Genomic DNA, 26,795 nt, shown 5'->3' with positions numbered 1-26,795 from the left:
GGATAAAGCACTAAATAAACTTCAGTTAGTGCTAAATACGGCTGCTAGAATCCTGACTAGAACCAAAAAATTTGATCATATTACTCCAGTGCTAGCCTCCCTACACTGGCTTCCTGTCAAGGCAAGGGCTGATTTCAAGGTTTTACTGCTAACCTGCAAAGCATTACATGGGCTTGCTCCTACATATCTCTCTGATTTGGTCCTGCCGTACATACCTACACGTACGCTACGGTCACAAGACGCAGGCCTCCTAATTGTCCCTAGAATTTCTAAGCAAACAGCTGGAGGCAGGGCTTTCTCCTATAGAGCTCCATTTTTATGGAATGGTCTGCCTACCCATGTGAGAGATGCAAACTCGGTCTCAACCTTTAAGTCTTTACTGAAGACTCATCTCTTCAGTGGGTCATATGATTGTGTGTAGTCTGGCCCAGGAGTGTGAAGGTGAACGGAAAGGCTCTGGAGTAACGAACCGCCCTTGCTGTCTCTGCCTGACCAGTTCCCCTCTTTCCACTGGGATTCTCTGCCTCTAACCCTATTGCAGGGGCTGAGTCACTGGCTTACTAGGGCTCTTTCATACCGTCCCTAGGAGGGGTGCGTCACTTGAGTGGGTTGAGTCACTGATGTGATCTTCCTGTCTTGGGTTGTGGGCTATACTCTGCCTTGTCTCAGGATGGTAAGTTGGTGGTTGAAGATATCCCTCTAGTGGTGTGGGGGCTGTACTTTGGCAAAGTGGGTGGGGTTATATCCTTCCTGTTTGGCCCTGTCCGGGGGTATCATCAGATGGGGCCACAGTGTCTCCTGACCCCTCATGTCTCAGTCTCCAGTATTTATGCTGCAGTAGTTTGTGTCGGAAGATAGGGTCAGTTTGTTATATCTGGAGTACTTATCCTGTCCTATCCGGTGTCCTGTGTGAATCTCTAATTCTTTCTTTCTTTCTTTCTCTCTCTCGGAGGACCTGAGCCCTAGGACCATGCCTCAGGACTACCTGACATGATGACTCCTTGCTGTCCCCAGTCCACCTGGCCGTGCTGCTGCTCCAGTTTCAACTGTTCTGCCTGTGATTATTATTATTTGACCATGCTGGTCATTTCTGAACATTTGAACATCTTGGCCATGTTCTGTTATAATCTCCAGCGGGCACAGCCAGAAGAGGACTGGCCACCCCACATAGCCTGGTTCCTCTCTAGGTTTCTTCCTAGGTTTTGGCCTTTCTGGGGAGTTTTTCCTAGCCACCGTGCTTCTACACCTGCATTGCTTGCTGTTTGGGGTTTTAGGCTGGGTGTCTGTGCAGCACTTTGAGATATCAGCTGATGTACGAAGGGCTATATAAATACATTTGATTTGAACTGTTTGGCCATAATGCCCATTGTTATGTTTGGAGGAAAAAGGGGGAGGCTTGCAAGCCGAAGAACACCATCCCAACTGTGAAGCACTGGGGTGACAGCATCATGTGTGTGGGGGTGCTTTGCTGCAGGAGGGATTGGTGCACTTCACAAAATAGATAGCTACATGAGGCAGGAAAATTGTGTGGCTGGAAAGTTGTGGATATATTGAAGCAACATCGCAAGACATCAGTCAGGAAGTTAAAGCTTGGTCGCAAATGGGTCTTCCAAATGGACAATGACCCCAAGCATACTTCCAAAGTTGTAGCAAAATGGCTTTAAGGACAACAAAGTCAAGGTATTGGAGTGGCCATCACAAGGCCCTGATCTCAATCGCATAGAACATTTGTGGGCAGAACTGAAAAAGCATGTGCGAGCAAGGAGGCCTACAAACCTGACTCAGTTACACCAGCTTTGTCAGGAAGAATGGGCCAAAATGTACCCAACTTATTGTAGGAAGCTTTTGGAAGGCTACCCGAAACATTTGACCCAAGGTAAACAATTTAAAGCCAATGCTACCAAATACTAATCTAGTGTACGTAAACTTCTGACCCACTGGGAATGTGATAAAAGAAATACAAGTTTAAATATATCATTCTCTACTATTATTCTGACATTTCACATTCTTAAAATAAAGTGGTGAGCCAAACTTACCTAAAACAGGGAATTTTTACTAGGATTAAATGTCAGGAATTGTGAAAAACTGAGTTTAAATGTATTTGGCTAAGGTGTATGTAAACAAAAGGTTGGGTTTACAAACTAAGCTCTTCCTATCAGCACACAGACGACAGGATTTCACCTTATGTGTCCGGCGCTACTATGCAGTATTTTGTTTTTTTTACGTATTATTTATTACATTGGTACCCCAGGTAATCTTAGGTTTTATAACATACAGTCGGGAGGAACTACTGGATATAAGAGCAACGTCAACTTACCATCATTACGACCAGGAATACAACTTTCCCGAAGCGGATCCTGTGTTTTGCCCACCACCCAGGACAATGGATCGGATCCCAGCCGGCAATCCAATACAACGACACCGTAAAAGGGGCAGACGAAGCGGTCTTCTGGTAAGGCTCCGGAGACGGGCACATTGCGCACGGCTCCCAAGCATACTACTCGCCAATGTCCAGTCTCTTGACAACAAGGTTGATGAAATCCGAGCAAGGATAGCATTCCAGAGAGACATCAGACTGTAACGTTCTTTGCTTCACAGAAACATGGCTCACTCGAGACACGCTATTTCACAGAAACATGGCTCACTCGAGACACGCTATTGGAGTTGGTACAGCCAGCTGGTTTCTTCACGCATCGTACTGACAGAAACAAACATCTTTCTGGTAAGAAGAGGGGCGGGGGGGTATGCCTTATGATTAACGAGACGTGGTGTGATAACAACATACAGGAAATCAAGTCCTTCTTTTCACCTGACTTAGAATTCCTCACAATCAAATGTCGACCACATTATCTACCAAGAGAATTATCTTCGATTACAATCACAGCCGCATTTATTCCCCCCCAAGCAGACACATCGATGGCCCTGAACAAACTTTATTTGATTCTATGTAAACTGGAAACCACATATCCATATTCATTGTAGCTGGGGATTTTAACAAGGCTAATCTGAAAACAAGACTCCCTAAATTATATCAGCATATCGATTGTGCTACCAGGGCTGGTAAAACCCTGGATCATTGTTATTCTAACGTCCGCGACGCATATAAGGCCCTCCCTCGTTTCGGAAAAGCTGACCACGACTCCATTTGGTTGCTTCCAGCCTATAGACAGAAACTAAAACAGGAAGCTCCCGCTCTCAGGTCTGTTCAACACTGGTCCGACCATTATGATTCCACACTTCAAGATTGCTTCCATCACGTGGATTGGGATATGTTCCGCATTGAGTCAAACAACAATTTTGACGAATACGCTGATTCGGTGAGCAAGTTCATTGGCGATGTCGTACCCACAGCAACTATTAAAACAGTCCCAAACCAGAAACCGTGGATTGATGGCAGCATTCGCGCAAAACTGAAAGCGCGAACCACTGCTTTTAACCAGGGCAAGGTGACCGGAAACATGACGGAATACAAACAGTGTAGCTATTCCCTCCGCAAGGCAATCAAAGCTAAGCGTCAGTATAGAGACAAAGTAAGAGTCGCAATTCAACGGCTCAGACACAAGAGGTATGTGGCAGGGTCTACAGTTAATCACGGATTACAAAAAGAAAACCAGCCCCGTCGCGGACCAGGATGTCTTGCTCCCAGACAGACTAAACAACTTCTTTGCTCACTTTGAGGACAATACAGTGCCACTGACACGGCCCGCTATCAAAACCTGCGGACTCTCCTTCACTACAGCCGACGTGAGTAAAACATTTAAATGTGTTAACCCTTGCAAGGATGCAGGCCCAGACGGCATCCCCAGTCGCGTCCTCAGAGCATGCGCAGACCAGCTGGCTGGTGTGTTTACGGACATATTCAATCAATCCTTATCCCAGTCTGCTGTTCCCACATGCTTCAAGAGGGCCACCATTGTTCCTGTTCCCAAGAAAGCTAAGGTAACTGAGCTAAACGACTACCGCCCCGTAGCACTCACTTCCGTCATCATGAAGTGCTTTGAGAGACTAGTCAAGGACCATATCCCTCAACCCTACCTGACACCCTAGATCCACTCCAATTTGCTTACCGCCCCAATAGGTCCACAGATGATGCAATCGCAACCACACTGCACACGGCCCTAACCCATCTGGACAAGAGGAATACCTATGTGAGAATGCTGTTCATCGACTACAGCTCAGCATTTAACACCATAGTACCCTCCAAACTGGTCATCAAGCTCGAGACCCTGGGTCTCGACACCGCCCTGTGCAACTGGGTACTGGACTTCCTGACGGGCCACCCCCAGGTGGTGAGGGTAGGTAACAACATCTCCACCCCGCTGATCCTCAACACTTGGGCCCCACAAGGGTGCGTTCTGAGCCCTTCCTTCATTACCAACAACGACGAGACGGCCTACAGGGAGGAGGTGAGGGCCCTCGTAGTGTGGTGTCAGGAAAATAACCTCACACTCAACATCAACAAAACCACGGAGATGATCGTGGACTTCAGGAAACAGCAGAGGGAGCACCACCCTATCCACATCGACGGGACAGTAGTGGAGGGTAGAAAATTAAGTTCCTCGGCGTACACATCACAGACAAACTGAATTGGTCCATCCACACAGACAGCGTGGTGAAGAAGGCGCAGCAGCGCCTCTTCAACCTCAGGAGGCTGAAGAAATTCGGCTTGTCACCAAAAGCACTCACAAACTTTTACAGATGCAGAATCGAGAGCATCCTGTCGGGCTGTATCCCCGTCTGGTACGGCAGCTGCTCCGCCCACAACCGTAAGGCCCTCCAGAGGGTAGTGAGGTCTGCACAAGGCATCACCGGGGGCAAACTCCCTGCCCTCCAGCACACCTACACCACCAGATGTCACAGGAAGGCCATAAAGATCATCAAGGACAACAACCACCTGAGCCACTGCCTGTTTACCCCCCTATCATCCAGAAGGCGAGGTCAGTACAGGTGCATCAAAGCAGGGACCGAGAGACTGAAAAACAGCTTCTATCTCAAGGCCATCAGACTGTTAAACAGCCACCACTAACATTGAGTGGCTGCTGCCATACATAACTAGCCTCTTTAAACAATGCCACTTAATATAATGTTTACATACCCTACATTACTCATCTCATACAGTGCCTTGCGAAAGTATTCGGCCCCCTTGAACTTTGCGACCTTTTGCCACATTTCAGGCTTCAAACATAAAGATATAAAACTGTATTTTTTTGTGAAGAATCAACAACAATTGGGACACAATCATGAAGTGGAACGACATTTATTGGATATTTCAAACTTTTTTAACAAATCAAAAACTGAAAAATTGGGCGTGCAAAATTATTCAGCCCCCTTAAGTTAATACTTTGTAGCGCCACCTTTTGCTGCGATTACAGCTGTAAGTCGCTTGGGGTATGTCTCTATCAGTTTTGCACATCGAGAGACTGACATTTTTTCCCAGTCCTCCTTGCAAAACAGCTCGAGCTCAGTGAGGTTGGATGGAGAGCATTTGTGAACAGCAGTTTTCAGTTCTTTCCACAGATTCTCGATTGGATTCAGGTCTGGACTTTGACTTGGCCATTCTAACACCTGGATATGTTTATTTTTGAACCATTCCATTGTAGATTTTGCTTTATGTTTTGGATCATTGTCTTGTTGGAAGACAAATCTCCGTCCCAGTCTCAGGTCTTTTGCAGACTCCATCAGGTTTTCTTCCAGAATGGTCCTGTATTTGGCTCCATCCATCTTCCCATCAATTTGAACCATCTTCCCTGTCCCTGCTGAAGAAAAGCAGGCCCAAACCATGATGCTGCCACCACCATGTTTGACAGTGGGGATGGTGTGTTCAGGGTGATGAGCTGTGTTGCTTTTACGCCAAACATAACGTCTTGCATTGTTGCCAAAAAGTTCAATTTTGGTTTCATCTGACCAGAGCACCTTCTTCCACATGTTTGGTGTGTCTCCCAGGTGGCTTGTGGCAAACTTTAACCGACACTTTTTATGGATATCTTTAAGAAATGACTTTCTTCTTGCCACTCTTCCATAAAGGCCAGATTTGTGCAATATACGACTGATTGTTGTCCTATGGACAGAGTCTCCCACCTCAGCTGTAGATCTCTGCAGTTCATCCAGAGTGATCATGGGCCTCTTGGCTGCATCTCTGATCAGTCTTCTCCTTGTATGAGCTGAAAGTTTAGAGGGACGGCCAGGTCTTGGTAGATTTGCAGTGGTCTGATACTCCTTCCATTTCAATATTATTGCTTGCACAGTGCTCCTTGGGATGTTTAAAGCTTGGGAAATCTTTTTGTATCCAAATCCGGCTTTAAACTTCTTCACAACAGTATCTCGGACCTGCCTGGTGTGTTCCTTGTTCTTCATGATGCTCTCTGCGCTTTTAACGGACCTCTGAGACTATCACAGTGCAGGTACATTTATACGGAGACTTGATTACACACAGGTGGATTGTATTTATCATCATTAGTCATTTAGGTCAACATTGGATCATTCAGAGATCCTCACTGAACTTCTGGAGAGAGTTTGCTGCACTGAAAGTAAAGGGGCTGAATAATTTTGCACGCCCAATTTTTCAGTTTTTGATTTGTTAAAAAAGTTTGAAATATCCAAGAAATGTCGTTCCACTTCATGATTGTGTCCCACTTGTTGTTGATTCTTCACAAAAAAAATACAGTTTTACATCTTTATGTTTGAAGCCTGAAATGTGGCAAAAGGTTGCAAAGTTCAAGGGGGCCGAATACTTTCGCAAGGCACTGTATGTATATACTGTACTCAATATATCTACAGCATCTTGCCTATGCCGTTCTGTACCATCACTCATTCATATATCTTTATGTACATTTTCTTCATCCCTTTACACTTGTAAAGTGTAAGGTAGCTGTGTTGTTACTGGAGACCTACTGAGCCCCAATATACCAAAGTCTGGTTGGTAATTGTGTACCATCAGTGGTATACCGATAACCCTTTTCACAATACTGAGCAGACCCAGACCCAAGCTGAGAGGAGCTGTACTGCTCTGGCATGGTTACACATCCACCATGGATGCTGGAACAGTGTTGGAAAAGATAAGGCCTATGTGAAAGAAAGATGACCAAGCCAGCACGGTACAGGTCAGGTTGGTACAATAGTGTCAAAAGGGTATACTCACATTTTTGTTTAATTTCTAACCCTATTTCATTTGAATAAATTCTTTGAGAACCACGTTGACATTTTCAAAACCAACCACCAGCTTCAACGAAATAATGACCGAACACCAAAATTAACAAATTATTATAATATGACTTACAACTTAGATGATCATACAGGCAATAATGACAGACACATTATGCAACAAAACTGAAAACAGTTGGTCAAAACATCAGTGGACACTCAAAACAAAAATCAGAACTGCTAAAGAATTTAGAATATCTCAAATAATCAGAGAAACACATTTATATCACAACCTGTTGTAAAAAAAACCAGCTCTGTCTCAAGACTCAAGTGTCCAGTATGGGGTAGGAGCTATACACATCAGGCCACTCACAGTAAAGCCAAGCTCTTGTCTCGGCAATGTTTATCCAACAAGGCTAACCTATCCCTGCTACACCAGGGGAGTGTTCATTAGAGCACACAATGGAAAACGTTCCAAAATATTACGCAACAGAAAACAAAAAATGTGTTACTTATTGGACAGGTTCAGTTAGTCCCCTCTTTCAGTCCATTTTCTTCCATTTGGTGCCTAATGAACACAACCCTGGTCAACATTCGTACATTTATAGAAATAAATAGACACACTAATAAAGGTGCACACACTCTCAGTATTGCATTGAGAATGACTGACAGCTTTCCATAACACGCTTACACAGAGACACAGAGACACACATACACACAAAAACGCTTCAATCTTCAGGGGGACAGAAAGACAACAAAACAAAACCAAATTGAGTCACTGATGATCGTGGTGCCGTCATTGGCAATTTGGGGAGGGTATTTGTTCTCGAAAGAGACAGATTTTGGGGTTGGTGTCTGTGCTAATATTAGGGATGAATTTGGGGATCTTTCTTGGGTGAGGATCGGGCGTTCATCCTCAAGGGATGTTGGGAGTTTGGTCTCTCCGTCACACACATGGTTTCTTTGGATGGCCGTCAGGGCTTCACAGGCTGGATGGAGATGAGACTGCCAAACTTGAAGTGCTGAATAACAGGGAACTTCTCCAAGCACTAGGAGTAGACAAGGAGAAAGAGAGAAGGGAGGGAATTTACAAGAATGAAGAGATAAAAAGAAGATGGTCAAAGAGAGAGAAAGATAAGGAAGAAAGAGAAATGGGGGGGGGGGGTTAAAAAGAAAGATGGAGACAGGAAAGAAAGAGATTGGGTATCAGAGATGAGACATTTGAGATATTTGTTTACCCTATGAGAAATACATAAAGCGAATAGAGGACCAGTGGTGAAGAACAGAAATGGTACAACTTGACACTGCTTTACTTCATCTAGTGCAAACTTGGTTTAGCATCATCCATACACACCAACCAAAGCCAAAGCTATGGACTTGTCTAGAGCAAGCAACTTCATGCAATTCACATAAGGTGGTCTATGTCCTGAAATAAAGCAAAAATCTCCACTCATGGGTGTTTCTTCCAAACAGCCTCTAAAAAGCAAGTTGGTGGATTTGTTATCCAGCAAGGTGTCAAAGCTTGCTTGCAAGAGCTTCCAATCACTGATTGTTATCGCAAATTTGCATCGCTGATAATTTGCATAAATGCTTCAGAGACTGGAGCTACCACAGGACAGCTACCATTAACCCTTATCAGGTCATCTTTCATCTCATCCACAGCTGCCAGTCCTGTCTCAGTTACCTCTGGCTGTGACAATTTGGTCACATTTACATTCGTCTAACCATTGAGAGTTGTATCTGCCTTTTGTGTGGCTAGCTAGCCACTTCCAGACCCGACGAGACATGGTATTTATACTCTCCATGGACGTCTCAAAATCAGGGCTGTTGTATGAAACAAATTTATCATTGGATCGTCTCTAACCAATCAGAGTATCAAACCAATGATGGCTCTGGCACAACCCATTGGAATCTGGGGCCAATTAGAAGGGTCAGACTGTGTTCGCATTCTACAAGGCATCAGGTAGGAAAACTAATCCAGGCTCATTGTGGAGAAGAAACGCTAGTGGGCGTGGCGTTGTGCGGCAGGGAACCAGCTAACGTCACACTCAGATCGCTGGCATATGAAACTTTGATAAATAAAATGGGAGTTTTTGAGTACCGTCATTTTTCAAATCCATGCCTGTTTCTACAATCGTGTGATCACCATTGAAAACAATTACATGGGGACGGCTTTCACCTGGCAGGTAGTTCACACTCCTAAAGGTGATAGACTGTTGGGGTGATTGAGTTGCCCAGTTCCAAATTGACCACTAGTCCCTAGTTAAAATAAAGAAAGAAAGAAACACCTTGACCTCTAACAGATGACTAACATTGCTTCTGCTTACTACTTGGTAGTACCACATTGCCAAAATCTCTGTGGTTATATCTTCGGAACAGCCTGTAAAACTGGTCTAAAACTAGTCTATCAAGCATTGTGTCAAAGTTTGCTAGCGAGAGCTTCTCTCCTCTGACGCAATGTTGCGTCGCTGATCATTTGCAGCCCTGAAGAATGCAGTGTGCCGAAGTGTTTGTTTACCATTAAAATGTTGAGAACATATACAGTGTGACTTTTTTTCTTTTTATACACTACATCTCTAACCGCCAAGAGTGAAATGATTCAATGTCTCCTTGCGCCTCCATTGGAAATGACTGATATACAGTAGTTCAGTGGCTCAAAGTAATAAACAATGTGAATCCACAGAAAATGCTAAAGATTTAGATGTGTGCCGTCAAAATTATTATTGCGCAACTTTGGGTAACACTTTATTTTACAGTATTTACCTAGTATTAGTGCTCACCGATTAACTGTTTTTTAAACAAGTAATTGACTGAAGTGGGTTCAATAATTAGAATTCCATTTTGTTTTTTCTGTGAGCTCCATGCTCATTTTCTCACTGCAGTTTCTCTAGTAATAAATCAAGACCGAACTGTGCAATGTAGTAGGGAGTTGTAGTTTCCAAAAGCCCAATAATTAAATATAATTACCACGTTTTCTGTGCTAAACTAACTACAATGACCATAATCCATTGCTAGGCTACCCTGCCACCCTGAGTTGGAATGAAATAAAAGCCATCAAACAAATGTAATATATACAACTGAAATATTTGATTAAGTAATGTGAATAAATAAGGGTTAAGTGATAAGCAGTAAAAATAATAAAAAATGTAGTTATTTTTTTGTACTAAAACAACCTAAGCACTCAGCACTACCTATCTATTTCAATACTCAAAAACATGACATGGTAATAGCATAACAATTCCCAATAATAACTATTTTAGTTGATTTATGGTTGATACAACAGCCACCTTGACATGCTACACTGGTATCAAGTATCAGAGGTCTCTAAAAAAGGTAAGTACTTCTTCAATCCACATTTGTTTAGTCTTTGTCAATTGACTTTATAACGTCTGTAAATTAACACCCCAAAAAAAGTCCACCAGGGTCAGGATAAACATTTGAACAGAACGTCTTGTCTGAGAGTTGCATATTTTGTTGTTGTGCCCTAGCAGAAGTTGAGAAATTGCGAAAGGGCTGAGGAGGGAAGCAAGCAGCAGGCTAGAGGCAGGGCAGCGGTAGAGAGAACCAGAGAAAAGAGGGAGAGAGACAGAGCTGATTCCCTATGTGGGGCCGGGGGAGGGAGAGTGGAATGCGAGCCTGGGAAGGATGGGGGGGGGGGATGGGTGTTAGCAGACAGCTTGGCCCCTCAGCTCTGGGAAGACTAGCAGGCCCACTCTTGAAAACACAGGATGTGGGCTCAGGCAGGAGAAGGGGGTGGGGCCAGCGATACTCTCACACACATACTGACACTGTTCCGCTCTCTCAGGTCCTCTCGTTTAACCCTTTCCTGCCTCTAACTTATCAATAGAATCATTAATTGCTATATTGTATTTACCTTGCCACCAAGGCCTTTTTTTGCCTTTACCTCCCTTCTCACCTCATTTGCTCACATTGTATATAGACTTGTTTATACTTTATTATTGACTGTATGTTTGTTTTACTCCATGTGTAACTCTGTGTTGTTGTATCTGTCGAACTGCTTTGCTTTATCTTGGCCAGGTCGCAATTGTAAATGAGAACTTGTTCTCAACTTGCCTACCTGGTTAAATAAAGGTAAAATAAAAAAAAATAAAAAAAAAATTAGCCTACTCGCTCTTCAGAACATTTTTACATTTATAATCACACTTCAAGATAGCATTATGTCTTAAGTTATGTCTTAAGTTATATTTGAGTATTAATAAATAAGATTTATTTATAAGTCTCTTTATTCTGTTCCATTTGGGAGGACTACACTTCTGTTTGAGTAAAATTCTGTAAACATTAATGATTAAACTACTTTCATGACCCCTGACATGAAATTGAATCCCTAGTCTGTAATACCTCAAACTGCCACTGGGGAAATCCAGGTGACAAAATTCACCTTTAAAAAGCAAAGTCTGATTTCAACTAATGACATTTACCCCTTGATTTGGGAGAGTATGATTCAAATAGCTTAATGGGATAAGTACAACTACCTTGTAACCTGACTGACTTATGACTCCACTGTTTATATCTTGGTTGTCATAGGATACTGTGTTAACTAAAAGATATACATCTTCAAAACGTGTTAGAAACCAAGTGCAATTGAACTGTTAATGTTATGGGACCCATTTTCTTTATCGTTTACCTTTTATTTTAGGGGGACCCACTGTCAAGGTTCATCATACACTTTTAAGTGTAGATTTAGATTGTTCTCACTCTGTGGGGTGTGTCTCCTCTTACCTCTGCCTTGTACATTCGGATCAGGCCCTGGTTGACTTTGGACCAGGTGGGGACAGCGCTGATGTTCCACAGCTGATTGGAATGCTCAGCAAACGGACCAGTTTTCATCTGGGGGAGGGGAGAGAGAGTGTGTGTGTGTGGGGGGGTAATATAGAAAGAGAGGGGGGGAGGGGGGAGAAAGAGAAAGGAGGAGAGCGTGAAATATATGTTTAATTCATCCATTAGCTAACCAGCCAGTAAGGAATATATAAGCCTAAGACATTACAAGACATAATGACAGGCAGGTCAACAGTTGTCCCACTGTCCATCTCATACTTTTTGGGGTGCCAGTGAGGAGAGTGCATTTCTTTTTTCTTTCTGTGTGTGTGTATGCCCTTATATTTACCCCAAGGGAAGAAAGAAAGACAGACAGAGACAAAGAGAGCAATAGGGGCTCTGAATGAATGAATGAATGAATGTAGTGGTAGTGTTTGGGACACAGTCTCCCTCCACAGCACCTCCCCCCCACCAAAACCCAGAGGACAGCTTGTGACCGGGGCAGGAACCCAACCCTAGCCCCTGGCTTCCCCCGGGCCTCCACCAGAGAGGGACGGGGGTGGGGTCTAGTGAGGGTACACTGAAGGAAGGAGTGATTCACAACAGCATGTGGGGAAGGAAATGACTGGTGAGTTTAGTACACTACACACAACCTCCCAGAGAGGCTGAGACTGTGTGTGTGTGTGTGTGTGTGTGTGTGTGTGTGTGTATATATATATATATATATATATATATATATATATATATATATATATATATATATATATATATATATATATATATATATATATATATATATATATATATATATATATATATATATGCACATTTGTGTCAGCATGTGAGCGTTCGCACGTGAGAGAGAAAATATGCAAGCAGAACAACAGTTTGTCTGAGAGACCATACAACACACACACACAAACAGGGGAGGGAGAGAGAAATGTGCTTAAAAAGGCACACATCCATACACAAAAGAAACCTGCATATATACGCCCCCCCCAGGGGGACAAACACTTATCTGGAGGTGAATGTATTCCCTCCCAAATATGCCCTCCAAGACAAAACCACCAACAAAAACTCCTGCAGATCTGTCGCACGCTGGGTCTGTAAGCTTTGAGGAGACTCCTATGGTAGGTACACCTACAGCTCACGCTGGGTCTGTAAGCTTTGAGGAGACTCCTATGGTAGGTACACCTACAGCTCATCCCTTGGCAGTAGTACTGTGTACCCAGAGTCTCCGAGAGCATTCAGTCTACTTGAACGGAGCAATACTCAATCACGGGGTGTCAAACGACACAATATTGAGAAATGCTATAGATGAAGACCTACCAACCAACTGAGACAACTTCCTGGACAAAACATTTCAGTGTAATAGTGAAAGTGTAAACTTCACAGTAAAAAAGCCTGTCCAACCAAAAACAGACCTAGAAAACCTGAGCCTACTTCTTCACTATGGTGAAACACTAAAACAATACAGAAATACACTACGGAAAAACAAGGAACAGCACGTCAGCTCAATGTAATTGAAGAACCCATATAATCTAACCACAGTTATCTAGCCAAAATGGAGATATACGGATAAACCACTTCCCCAATCTTTTTGTCTCTATAACAAAGAACAAAAACATATACATGATCAATTACAAATCTTAGACTCAGCTATTAAAGACTACCAGAACCCACTGCATTATCCAATTACATTGAATGAATTAAAAAGGACATAATACATCCCTCCAACCCAAAAAGGCTTGTGGTGTTGATGGTATCCTCAATGAAATGATAAAATATACAGACCACAAATTCCAATTGGCTAAACTTAAACATCCTCCTCAGCTCTGGCATTTTACCCAATATTTGGAGTGATCACCCCAATCCACGAAAGTGGAGACAAATTTGACCCCAATAACTAGATATGCGTCAACAGAAACCTTGGGAAAATCCTCTGAATTATCATTAACAGCACACTTCGTACATTTTCTCAGTGAAAACAATGTACTGAGCAAATGTCAAATTGGCTTTTTAACAAATTACCATACGACAAACCAAAGGCAAAGTCTTCTGATGCTTTGTTGATTTCAAAAAAGCTTTTGACTCAATTTGGCATGAGGGTCTGCTATACAAATTGATGGAAAGTGGTATTGGGGGGAAAAAAACATAAGACATTATAAAATCAATGTTCACAAACAACGAGTGTGCAGCTAATATTGGCAATAAACACACAGATTGCTTTCCACAGAACCATGGGGTGAGAAGGGATGCAGCTTGAGCCCCACCCTCTTCAACATATATATACAACGAATTGGCGAGGGCACTAGAAAAGTCTGCAGCACCCGGCCTCACCCCACTAGAATCTGAAGTCAAATGTCTACTGTTTGCTGATAATCTGGTGCTTCTGTCCCAAACCAAGGAGGGCCTCCAACAGCACCTAGATCTTCTGCACAGATTCTGTCAGACCTGGGCCCTGACAGTAGATCTCTGTAAGACACAAATAATGGTGTTCCAGTTTCCAGGACCACAAATACAAATTCCATCTGGACCCCGTTGACCTAGACCACACAAAAAACTATACATACCTCGGCCTAAACATCAGCACCACAGGTAACTTCCACAAGGCTGTGAACGAGCTGAGAGACAAGGCAAGAAGGGCTTTCTATGCCATGAAAAGGACATAAAATTCAACATACCAATTAGGATCTGGCTAAAAATACTTGAATCAGTTATAGAACCCATTGCCCTTTATGGTTGTGAGGTCTGGTGTCTGCTCACCAACCAAGAATTCACAAAACAGGACAAACACTAAATTGAGACTCTGCATGAAGAATTCTGCAAAAACATCCTCAGTGTACAAGGTAAAACATCAAATAATGCATGCAGAGCAGAATTAGGCCAATACCCGCTAATTATCAAAATCCAGAAAAGCTGTGTTAACTTCAACAACCACCTAAAAGGAAGCAATTCCTAAACGTTCCTTAACAAAACCATCGCCCACAGAGAGATTAACCTAGGGAAGAGTCCTGGGGCTCTGTTCACAAACACACCCTCAGGACAGCAACACAATTAGACCCAACCAAACAAAAAGATAAATTATTTCCAATGTGTCAAGTAATTATTTTTTAAAGATAGCGCAAACTAGAATGCTATTTGGCCCAAAACAGAGAGTACACTGTGGCAGAATACCTGACCACTATGACTGACCCAAACTTAAGGAAAGCTTGGACTATGTACAGACTCAGTGAGCATAGCCTTGCTATTGAGAAAGGCAGCCAAAAACAGACCTGGCTCTCAAGAGAAGACAGGCTATGTGCACACTCCCCACAAAATGAGGTAGAAACTGAGCTGCACTTCCTAACATCCTGCCAAATGTATGACCATATTAGCGACACATTTTCCCCCAGATTACACAGACCCAAAAAGGAATTAGAAAACAAACCCAATTTTGATAAAACTCCCATATCTACTGGGTGAAATACCACAGCAGCAAGATTTGTGACCTGCTGCCACAAGAAAAGGGCAACCAGTGAAGAACAAACACAATTGTAAATACAACCCATATTTATGTTTATTTATTTTCCCTTTTGTACTTTAACTACTTGCATATTGTTACAACACTGTATATATGCATAATATGACATTTGAAATGTCTCTAGTCCTTTGAAAATGTTGTGAGTTTAATGTTTAATGTTAATTTTGTATTGTTTATTATCCATTTCACTTGCTTTGACAATGTAAACATATGTTTACGGTGCCAATAAAGCCCTTTGAATTGAATTGAGAAGAAAAAGTGAGAGAGAAAGAGAGATCAGGAGAGGAAGAGAGATCAGGAGAGGAAGAGAGATCAGGAGAGAAAGAGAGATCAGGAGAGAAAGAGAGATCAGGAGAGAAAGAGAGATCAGGAGAGAAAGAGAGATCAGGAGAGGAAGAGAGATCAGGAGAGGAAGAGAGATCAGGAGAGGAAGAGAGATCAGGAGAGAAAGAGAGATCAGGAGAGAAAGAGAGATCAGGAGAGAAAGAGAGATCAGGAGAGAAAGAGAGATCAGGAGAGAAAGAGAGATCAGGAGAGAAAGAGAGATCAGGAGAGGAAGAGAGATCAGGAGAGGAAGAGAGATCAGGAGAGGAAGAGAGATCAGGAGAGGAAGAGAGATCAGGAGAGGAAGAGAGATCAGGAGAGGAAGAGAGATCAGGAGAGGAAGAGAGATCAGGAGAGGAAGAGAGATCAGGAGAGGAAGAGAGATCAGGAGAGGAAGAGAGATCAGGAGAGGAAGAGAGATCAGGAGAGGAAGAGAGATCAGGAGAGGAAGAGAGATCAGGAGAGGAAGAGAGATCAGGAGAGGAAGAGAGATCAGGAGAGGAAGAGAGATCAGGAGAGGAAGAGAGATCAGGAGAGGAAGAGAGATCAGGAGAGGAAGAGAGATCAGGAGAGGAAGAGAGATCAGGAGAGGAAGAGAGATCAGGAGAGGAAGAGAGATCAGGAGAGGAAGAGAGATCAGGAGAGGAAGAGAGATCAGGAGAGGAAGAGAGATCAGGAGAGGAAGAGGGAGGCAGCAGCAGCTGCAGCAGCTTTTTGCCGTTTGGGGGAAGGAACAGAACATAGCAACACCTCCTCCCTTCCCCTCCTTTTCTGCCACAGTCTCAAAATCACATTCCTCTCCCTCTGCCACCACCCAACACACCCTCTTCTAAAGATGGATATGGGGTACTGTGTGTGTGAGCATCTTGTCGGTGGAATGGCTTACACAAATCAGTCCTTACTTTTCTTGCATTAACACTGGCCTTATGACTTAACACCGAATTTGCTTATAGCTGCTTTAGTCACTATGACTGAGATGTGGTTGTCGTACCTAGCTACCTTAAGATGAATGCACTAACTGTAAGTCGCTCTGCTAAATGACTAAAATGTATTGAAAAAAGATTTGTAAAATTACATAAGTCCAATTCCTCTGTCTCACAAAATGATGATCAGAGTTTTGTGAACCAAAATTCAGTCAACTCAAATCAATTCAGTGATTCAATTAACACATTAGAAATCCCCATAGAATGCAATTGGGAGAAAATATAAATTCACAACCCGCATCACACACAATTCATTGTGTGTAAATTGTGTGTATGAACTGAACTGCGGTGGCATGGACACTGAACCCTGCGGAACACCCATTTTCTGTTTTTCCTTCTGCCTAAATGTCCCTCTCACCTCATTAATGAATTTGATACACTCCAGGAACATGTAGTCGTGGTGATTCTCGTTGACCACTTTTTCATCGACAAAGTGCTTGGGCTCCAACGTGGGGTGGTCTGGGACAAAGGGAGGAGGAAGCAGAGGACAAAAAGAAAAAAACTGTAATTAGACACACCGACCACTGGGTGTCACTCTTTCCCTTGCCACACTGCAGTATAGCCCTTATAACTATCAAATATGCATGACACATATTTTCAAATACTTCCCCTGTGCATGGGTGAAGTAGGCTTTGCCTGGGCTAGTGGAGTAGGCCTCTTACCTACAAACTGGGAGCTGCCCCATATGAAAGGTAGAAATTGGAAATCATCCAACCCCCAGACCCCCTGGCTGCCAGCAGGCTCCATTCTGTAGGTTTTCTGAAGCTTGCGCATGACCACCAGATACCTGGTGGGGTTTTAAAAAGAAAGTTGTAGTTTAATTTATAGTCCATACGAGGCACATACAATCATTTACAGATTGTGCACACATAAAACAGTGCCTGTCTCACCTGTCAAACACCTTGAAAATGATGGCCAACTGGTCATCTACCCTGAGAGCTCCGATCTTGCAGAGACAGCAGAGGAAGATGGCAAAGGCAGCCTCGTGACCTGACAACAACAACCTGTGTCATTCATGGACAGTCACACAGGCCGATGTGATAAATATAAGTATGTCCTATTGTTACTAATAGAGTTGTAGTGGGCAATACCAAAGTCAAAGGCAGAATATATGTGTAAAGGACAGAGTTCTGAAGAGGGAAAGAACAGGATTTGTGATTCAACAGTGCCCTCTAGTGGGCATGTGAAACAGGGACACACACGTTAGGGACGTGTCTGTCTGGGTGTTACCTGTTCCATAGTCTATCCTGGTGGAGTTCCCCACCGCCTCCTTCAAATACACAGCTATCTCTGGAGCCGCAGCTACCTTGTCTTCTGGGATGACTGCTGCAACCAGGCCCTCTGCTTCCTACACACACCATTTTTTACATTTCTGTCATTTAGCAGAAACTCAGAGCAACTGCATATCACAACAAAACCTTTCACACACAAACAATTTTATTAAAACACTTGTGAATAGTATAAACCTTTTGTGTGTGTGAGTGTTACCTGGTCGAGCTTGGCGTACCAAGTCCTGTAGGCCTTGTTGCCGAAGCGAGAGGGCTGGTCTTCAGGAGGGGTCTCATCTATCCAGCGGTCCAGAGTCCCCAACAGAGCCAGAAGCTTCTCTATGGTCTGAAATGAGAACAGACACACTGAAACATTCACAAAAACCCTGCTAACATATTTAACTGTTATTTGGATACATTTGATTCTTATTAGCACTTCAGCAATTTTGCCAAGAAGGATAGTTCATTATTATTCAGGTGACATGCAACGTTAGTGAAGACCTATACAAAAAGACTCAAAACTGTAATTGTAATTGTTGCCTAAGGTGCTTCCACCATGTATTGACTCGGGTAGGCGGTATACTTCAATATCGTCAAGATATGTTTTTTATTTCAAATTAATTCATACATTTGCCATCAATTGTTACTTACCAAGGCTCTAAGGGAAATAAATGTGAAAAGAACACAAAGGGGGTGAATACTTCTTGTTTGTGTACCAACAACAGCACAAGGCATTGTGGCTTGATATGACCCCATTCTCCCTGTGTCCCTCTCGGTCTTCCTGATGATGGAAAGAAAAGTTGCCTCCTGAGACCCATTATGGAGGGGGGAGTTGCCCATCTTTCACACTGACTGACAAGTCAGCTTCGCTATGGCTGTAGATGGCCCTCCCACTTCACCTCCCAAACTACTCCATAATTCATGAAAAGGAAGGACAGTAGTAGTCTGTGTATGTGATGCTAAGAAAGGCAAGAATACAATATAAATGGATTTACATGTATTTTTTACGCATGGAAATACAGCCTGTTTGGGTGGGATGGAATTACAGCCTGTTTAGGTGGGATGGAATTACAGCCTGTTCAGGTGGGATGGAATTACAGCCTGTTCAGGTGGGATGGAATTACAGCCTGTTTAGGTGGGATGGAATTACAGCCTGTTCAGGTGGGATGGAATTACAGCCTGTTCAGGTGGGATGGAATTACAGCCTGTTTAGGTGGGATGGAATTACAGCCTGTTCAGGTGGGATGGAATTACAGCCTGTTTAGGTGGGATGGAATTACAGCCTGTTCAGGTGGGATGGAATTACAGCCTGTTCAGGTGGGATGGAATTACAGCCTGTTCAGGTGGGATGGAATTACAGCCTGTTCAGGTGGGATGGAATTACAGCCTGTTCAGGTGGGATGGAATTACAGCCTGTTCAGGTGGGATGGAATTACAGCCTGTTCGGGTAGAATGGAATTACAGCCTGTTCGGGTGGGATGGAAATACAGCCTGTTCAGGTGGGATGGAATTACAGCCTGTTCGGGTGGGATGGAATTACAGCCTGTTCAGGTGGGATGGAATTACAGCCTGTTCAGGTGGGATGGAAATACAGCCTGTTCGGGTGGGATGGAAATACAGCCTGTTCGGGTGGGATGGAGTTTTTGACCGACAGCATAACATCACAATCTGATCTGAATAGTCTGACCAACGAGCAGTCATCTTTTATTTTCATATGTATCTTCCTACTTTGTAGGGGTAAGCTCTAGAGAACGGGGTAGCAGGTAGCCTAGCGGTTAAGAGCGTTGTGCCATTAAACCAAAAGGTCGCTGAATGAATCCCTGAGCTGACAAGGTCGTAAAATGTGCCGTTCTGCCCTTGAGCAAGGCAGTTAACCTCCAACAACAACTGCTCCCTGGGCACAGATGACATGGACGTCGATTAAGGCAGCCCCTCGCACCTCTCTGATTCAGAGGGTTTGGGTTAAATACGGAAGTCACATTTCGGTTGAATGCGTTCAGTTTTGCAACTGACTAGGTATCCCCCTTTCCCTTCCCTTAGTGTCTAGACGATCCCATCTGCCAATCTGGGGCGTGTATGTAAATATATTTACATTTGTATCAACACGCCCACAAGATCAGATTGAGCATTTTAATGGCTAAAGGGGAAACAAAATATTTAAAATATACAGCCATTGAAAGGAGCGAAGTACAGAGATCCTTGATGAAAACCTGCTCCAGAGCGCTCAGGACCTCAGACAAGGGTGACAGTTCACCTTCCAACAGGACAATGACCCTAAGCACACAGTCCTGCATTGTCTTGGCTGTCTTCGGGACAAGTCTCTGAATGTGCTTGAGAGGCCTAGCCAGAGCCCGGACTTAAACATGATCAAACATCTCTGGAGAAACCTGAAAATAGCTGTGCAGCAACGCTCCCCATCCAACCTGACAGAGCTTGAGAGGATCTGCAGAGAAAAATGGGACAAACTCCCCAAATACAGGTGTGCCAAGCTTGTAGCATCATACCCAAGAAAAATCAAGGCTGAAATCACTGCCAACGGTGCTTCATCAAGGTACTGAGTACAGGATCTGAATACTTATGTAAATGTGATTTCAGATTTTTTTTCTTCTATAAATTATCCACCCCAAAAATGTCCCTTGTTTTTGCTTTGGCATTATGAAAACTGGAAACACTTATCTCCCTCACTAGCTTTAAGCACCAGCTGTCAGAGAAGCTCACAGATCACTGCACCTGTACATAGCCCATCTATAATTTAGCCCAAACAACTGCCCCTTCCCCTACTGTAATAATTTATTTTGCTCCTTTGCACCCCATTATTTCTACTTCGCACATTCTTCCACTGAAAATCTACCATTCCAGTGTTTTACTTGCTATATTGTATTTACTTTGCCACCATGGCCTTTTTGCCTTTACCTCCCTTCTCACCTCATTTGCTCACATCGTGTATAGACTTATTTTTCTACTGTATTATTGACTGTATGTTTGTTTTACTCCATGTGTAACTCTGTGTCGTTGTATGTGTCGAACTGCTTTGCTTTATCTTGGCCAGGTCGCAATTGTAAATGAGAACTTGTTCACATCTTGTCTACCTGGTTAAATAAAGGTGAAATAAAAATGAGGTAGTGTGTAAATTGACGAAGAGAAAAAAAAACGATTCCTTCAATTGTAGAATAAGGCTAATGTAACAAAATGTAGAGGGGTCTGAAGTCAAGGGGTCTGAATACTTTCCAAAGGCACTGTATATACAAAAAATAGTTTATAGAACAGTTATTTTCACTTAATAAACATCATGATTTAGACACAGTGATGATTTAAACAGACTGCATGGGGGCTTTAAATGAACGATGTGTAATAAACCTTGTTTCCATCTGAAGATATGTCACTACATCATGAGTTACTAGTGTTAGAAAGGATGCTACATACCTCAGACACTTTGTATTCACATGTAAGTTTCTTCCCCTTCACTCCCTCGTTCAGCGTCAGAATGAATCCCATGTAATCAGCATACGCCTTTGAGGAAGAGGGAAGGGTAGAGAGATATGGTTAGTACTCTGAATGGAGGACCTGACTCTTCTAGTTCTCCAATGCTGTCATAACAGGTTCCATATACCCTTTGTATATTCGGTTGGGAAAATAAAGACTAATCTACTTGAACATGACTATCTGGGTTGAGGCATGCCGAGTACCTGGGTTGTGTTCATTAGACTACGCAACAGAATACTTTTAAAAAGCTTTTACAATGGAAAACTAAAGAGTTCATCCCAGTAGTCCCTCCCCATTTAAGTCCATTTACTTCCATTTGGTGCCTAATGAACAGGCCCCTGGAGTTTTTCCATTTCCATGTAGTGGGTGTCTAAACCCTCTGGGCTATAGATAGGTTCATTTCTAAACCTATCATAGGTGTGGCATACCTGGGAACGTTTCCACTTCCCCATATCAGGAAACATGCTGATCTCCTTTTTGGGCACCATGAAGTTCTGACAGACAGGGATCGGTGGTGAGTCATCTTCGGGGGAGGAGCCTGAAGAGTAGAAGGGGAAACGAGTCATGGCATGTCAGCTGTGTCCCAATAGCTTGAGTTGCATGCTAGCTGTTCCAGTCATCGCACTAATTAGCAATGGCTTGCGAAATGACCGTCAACTTCCTTCAAACTCCACGCAGAGACATAAAAATGGTATCCATGGGTTCACCTGACTCTGGGTAAGTAGAAAAATAGCGTAATTGCCCAAATCTTGCACTATCCCTTTAACCAAACAGTCAGATTACCATATCCAAACTCTGACCCTGTTTCTGTAGGAGCAACCTACTACCACTTCTAATGCTGCACTGTGTTCGAGGCCTGATTCTGAGACATAATACAATAGTGTCCGCTTCAGCCCTCCCCAACAAATTCTGTTTGAGTAATCCCTCTGGAATAAATAAACGTTCAAGAATAACCACACACAAAATTACATAACACACAATACACACGCACTTTAAATGATTTCATGTTCTGGATTTCTAACTTAAGGCAAAACAAGCTTGTTTTTTCACCTGTCTTTGGTCCACTCAGTAAAGTGACCGGGCAAAAGAAACAATCTAACATCGTCGAGTGCAGGGGAGTTTTCCAGTTGCAACCAAATACACCCAAAAAAAATGATTTCAAGGACTTAAGGCCTACAGTGACACACACCTGCACCATGCAGCCCATATATGGGATACTCATCAAGCATTGGCACGCCATCCATACAGATTTGTTTTCGTCATCACTGAGCAGCACATGAAAACATTGATATAGTCTAACTAATGTCAGTGTGCCCTGTATAAAGCTATGGCATCATCACAGACTGACACCGAAAGGGAAAGGCGGGGACAATATTGCCTTTTTCCCATCCATTGACTTCATGCCCAAATGGCTATTAGCACATTATATCAATAGCTAGCTAACTATTAAAAGTTACGTAGTTAGTGTAAAAGTCATTTGCCATTAATTGGCTCATGCTGATTGTACAAAATGAAAGTAGCAAGCAATCATCTATATCATGCAATATACAACAGGTGGATCTAATCCTGATTGGTTTAAACCCCATCCAGCCGGTGTCTATTCCACAAATTACCACCAGCTAAATATACACCGTTAAAATTCCTATTTACTCTGTTCCATCTGACTGTGCAATCCGCTGGATCATCAGCCCAGCCAGGCAATTTATAAACTAGATCTCCACTATAAAAAACATCTAGACATTATCTCACATTTCTTTTAGACTATGATTAGGTTTTCAACAGCAGAGATTTGCCTGAACCTTGCTGTCTGTCTCTGACATTTGCAACATTGTTTCAACATTCAAATTAGATCTCCAGCAGTCCCATTGTAATGAATGCGTCGGGAGTTGGGACAAGACAGGCAGTGTCTCAGCGAGTGGAAATCCTGAATCACCTGGCATAATTTCTATGGATATATACAAAGAAATGTAAATTGAAAAAAGGTACAACGAAATTAAGTGCAGATATTTTGCAGACTTTCCAGCTTCAGTTTGAGTGATTTATTTATTTAACTAGGCAAGTCAGTTAAGAACTAATTATTTATAATGATGGCCTACCCCAGCCAACCCCTAACGACTGTGCGCCGCCCTATGGGACTCCCAATCACGGCCGGTTGTGATATAGCCTGGAATCGAACCAGGGTCTGTACCAGGATGGTCTGTACCACTGCGGTGCAGTGCCTTAGAGCGCTGCGTCAGTCGGGTGCCCTAATTGTATTAGCGGTGTTGTTGGCTAGCTCCTCTGAACAACAGTGTCCTGATGAGTGAGCACATTTGCTATGCCATGTGAAATCGCGCCTCATTGGCTCATTGTTATGATGTATCCAAATAAGTGTCACCAGAAAACAGCTTCAACAAATGCAAATACTTTGTTGTTATTCTGGGTGCATTTTTTTGACGTGACTGTAATTTAGCCGTAGTTGGCTAGCTATCAAGCAAGGGATAAGAACGATGCCAACCAGTATGACAATAGAACATTTAGAACGTCGAATTCATAGAGACTAGGTCGCGTCTCTAGCAACCGAACTGATAGACCAGCCGGCTTGGGTAGCAACCCTAGATGCGTCGGGCCAAACAACACCCATGACAATATATCCTCCAAAGACTGGCTTCGCGGGCATTATCACTTAATTATACAACGGGTGGTTCTAATCTTGAATGCCGTTTGGTTAAAACCGCATTCCTGGCGGTGACTATTCCACGAATGACCACCTGCTAAATCTGACGTTAATGTCTATTTAATCTGTTCCATTTCACTGTGCAGTCCACTGTCTCCGGTGGTAATTTGTGGAATAGACACCGGCTGGAATGCGGTTTTAACCAATCAGCATTAGACCCACCCGTTTTATAAATTATGAAAACAGTCATTACTGAGAAGCACATGAACACATTGATATAGTCTAACTAATGTCAGTGTGCACTGTATAAACTATGACACAAGCCTGACATCGAGGCGGGGACAATATTGCCTTTTTCCGTCCATTGACTTCATGCCCAAATGGCTAGTGGCAGTGCATTAGCACATTCTACCAATAGCTTCTAGCTAGGTTAGCAAATTGCATTGCTAGTGTAACATTGTCATTAGCCATCAATTAACTCATGCTGATTGTACAAAATTAATTTAGCTAGTTATCATCTACATCATGCAATAGATATAAGGTTCTGTAATTTGCTCACTACTAGCTAGCGCCTCGAATTAGATAGCTACTTAACCACGAACAAATAGTCTAGCTAGCTACATTGCTAACCAGGACCAATTCATTGGCTCACGAAAAGTTACGAGCAGCATTGTTCCACATGGGGAATCTCCTTCTACTTCTTTCTTATGAGAAACCATTGCATTAATTTTAATATTCCAGAAAATTCAGCATTAAACGATGAAATCAGCTACCTGAATGGTGTTCAGTCTCCGCCATGTTTACAAGAATTGCGGTACAGCCAGATATCTCACCGGATGTATAAATGTGAAGCATCCGGTTGGCGTTTCCACTCACTACCAAATATGGTGATGAAAGGAAGCCAATGGAGAAGATGGCGCGAGATTGAGTTTGGCTGACATTCTGCAAATTTTCTCATCGATGAAACATTTAATCTCAATACAGTTTTCTGTTTCCAAAAATCGACTCAGACTAAGTTTAGTAGACTTTACCCTTTGGCAAAGTTTTTTTTAATTGCTTTGTTTAGAAGGGGAAATTAATGCGCACGCGCACTTCACATAGTAGGCGTTCCATAACGGATATATGTAAATACCTGCCAGAACGCGCAAATAGGATCTCGCTAGCTCGTGCTTGGCTCTGCCCACCTCCTTGCTTGTTCTCCCCACTATGATTAATTTGCTCCCATTGGAAACGACTCGTTGTTGTCTATCTTGGGGTAGTTCTACAAATCTTTGGTTGAAGTTTTGACAACATTAGTCACCTTTCAACTTTCACCCTAGTCTCGAGCGGCTTTTGCAGCGCGCCCTCGTGCGTTGTTGCTGGGCACTACAGAGACTAGTAAATAGGCACCATAGATGTAGATAGAATCGGATTTGAGTCCTCTATTTGTCACATGAATCGAATATAACAGGTGTAGTCTTTACAGTGAACGGCTTACTTATGAGCACTTTCCCAACAATGCGGAGTTAAAAACAAAGAAAAGATTTGCCCCAAAAAACGAAATATGAACACAAGAAAATAATAATGAGGCTATATAAGAGTACCAGTACAGAGTCACTGTGAAGGGGTACGAGGTAGTTGCGGTAATTAACATTACATCTGCATGTGGGAGACACGCGGTATAATTCCTTCCGCAGCATGGGGGCAGTGTTGTCACTTAGTGTTTTGATTTGATCTACACAACGTCTGATCTGCGCCACTTGGGAGCATAAACTACGTTTCCATCCAGTTTTTATGCGAGTGAAGTCATATCATAATAAAACAAATCACTACAGCTTTGAAGAAAACAACACGTTTCGGTACAATTGTATAAATGCCGACAGATTAGTTCGACATGGTGGGATCTTTTTTTGTGTTGGTAAAATGTAATACGCGAGAAATGGCGGTGGAAATGCCTTTATGCACAAATACTGATAAAACAACCATCATCTCGAAGTAAACTTGGAGTCACGCCATAACATTGTGCGTGGTCCTCCCACTACGACTTGGGAAATAGTTTATTAACATATTCAATAATAAGGTATTATGAACTTCACAGGGTGGTGAAAGTGCACGGTAATCTTGATGCTTCTTTCATGACATGATGATCGATGCTTGACTGCGGTTTGACAAATAAAAATATTGTCACTTTTACCCATAATCATTATGTACTCTAGACTACCCGCACTGTATCTACAAGCCGTTGGCTAGAGCGCACTTGTCAAGACCTGAGTAGGCGCATTTGCTATTTAACGCAAAAACAATAATTTAAAATGCTACGGAAACACATTGAATTTTGAGCGAAAAAGGTAAGTATTGTGTGCACTAGGTCATCACGCACTGATTTTTTATCTGCAACAAGTCCGTTTGGTGGAAACACCACTGGTTGGAAAACGCGCATATTTTCTTTATGCTATAGACTGACCAGGTGAATCAAAGTGAAAGCTATGATCTCTTATTGATGTCACCTTTTAAATCCACTTCAATCATTGTAGATGATGGGGAGAAGACAGGATAAATGAGGATGTTTAAGCCTTGAGACATGATTGTGTGCCATTCAGAGGGTGAATGGGCACACAAACCGGTTAGGTTGTAGGTGCCAGGCACCCGGTTTGTGTGTCAAG

The 26,795-nt window shown here is 42.9% G+C and overlaps 1 protein-coding gene across 1 annotated transcript; it reads right to left on the bottom strand.

The window, feature by feature from the left end:
• Positions 1–7,249: 7,249 nt before the first annotated feature.
• On the bottom strand, positions 7,250–25,043 carry ptpa (protein phosphatase 2 phosphatase activator). The gene is made up of 10 exons (XM_036976822.2): positions 24,927–25,043; positions 21,926–22,035; positions 21,438–21,524; positions 18,235–18,360; positions 17,977–18,094; positions 17,637–17,736; positions 17,409–17,533; positions 17,105–17,205; positions 11,881–11,988; positions 7,250–8,189 (listed from the first exon to the last, which is right to left on the bottom strand). The coding sequence occupies exons 1-10, from the start codon at positions 25,006–25,008 to the stop codon at positions 8,115–8,117; spliced, it is 1,032 nt and encodes a 343-aa protein (XP_036832717.1). The 5' UTR covers positions 25,009–25,043; the 3' UTR covers positions 7,250–8,114.
• Positions 25,044–26,795: the final 1,752 nt, after the last annotated feature.

Source organism: Oncorhynchus mykiss, chromosome 5 (genome assembly GCF_057628025.1).
Source record: "Oncorhynchus mykiss isolate SJ-2025 chromosome 5, ASM5762802v1, whole genome shotgun sequence".
Classification (NCBI taxonomy): Eukaryota; Metazoa; Chordata; class Actinopteri; order Salmoniformes; family Salmonidae; genus Oncorhynchus; species Oncorhynchus mykiss.
The sequence above is the reverse complement of the archived record's forward strand: the minus strand, read 5'-3'. Positions and strand labels throughout refer to the sequence as shown.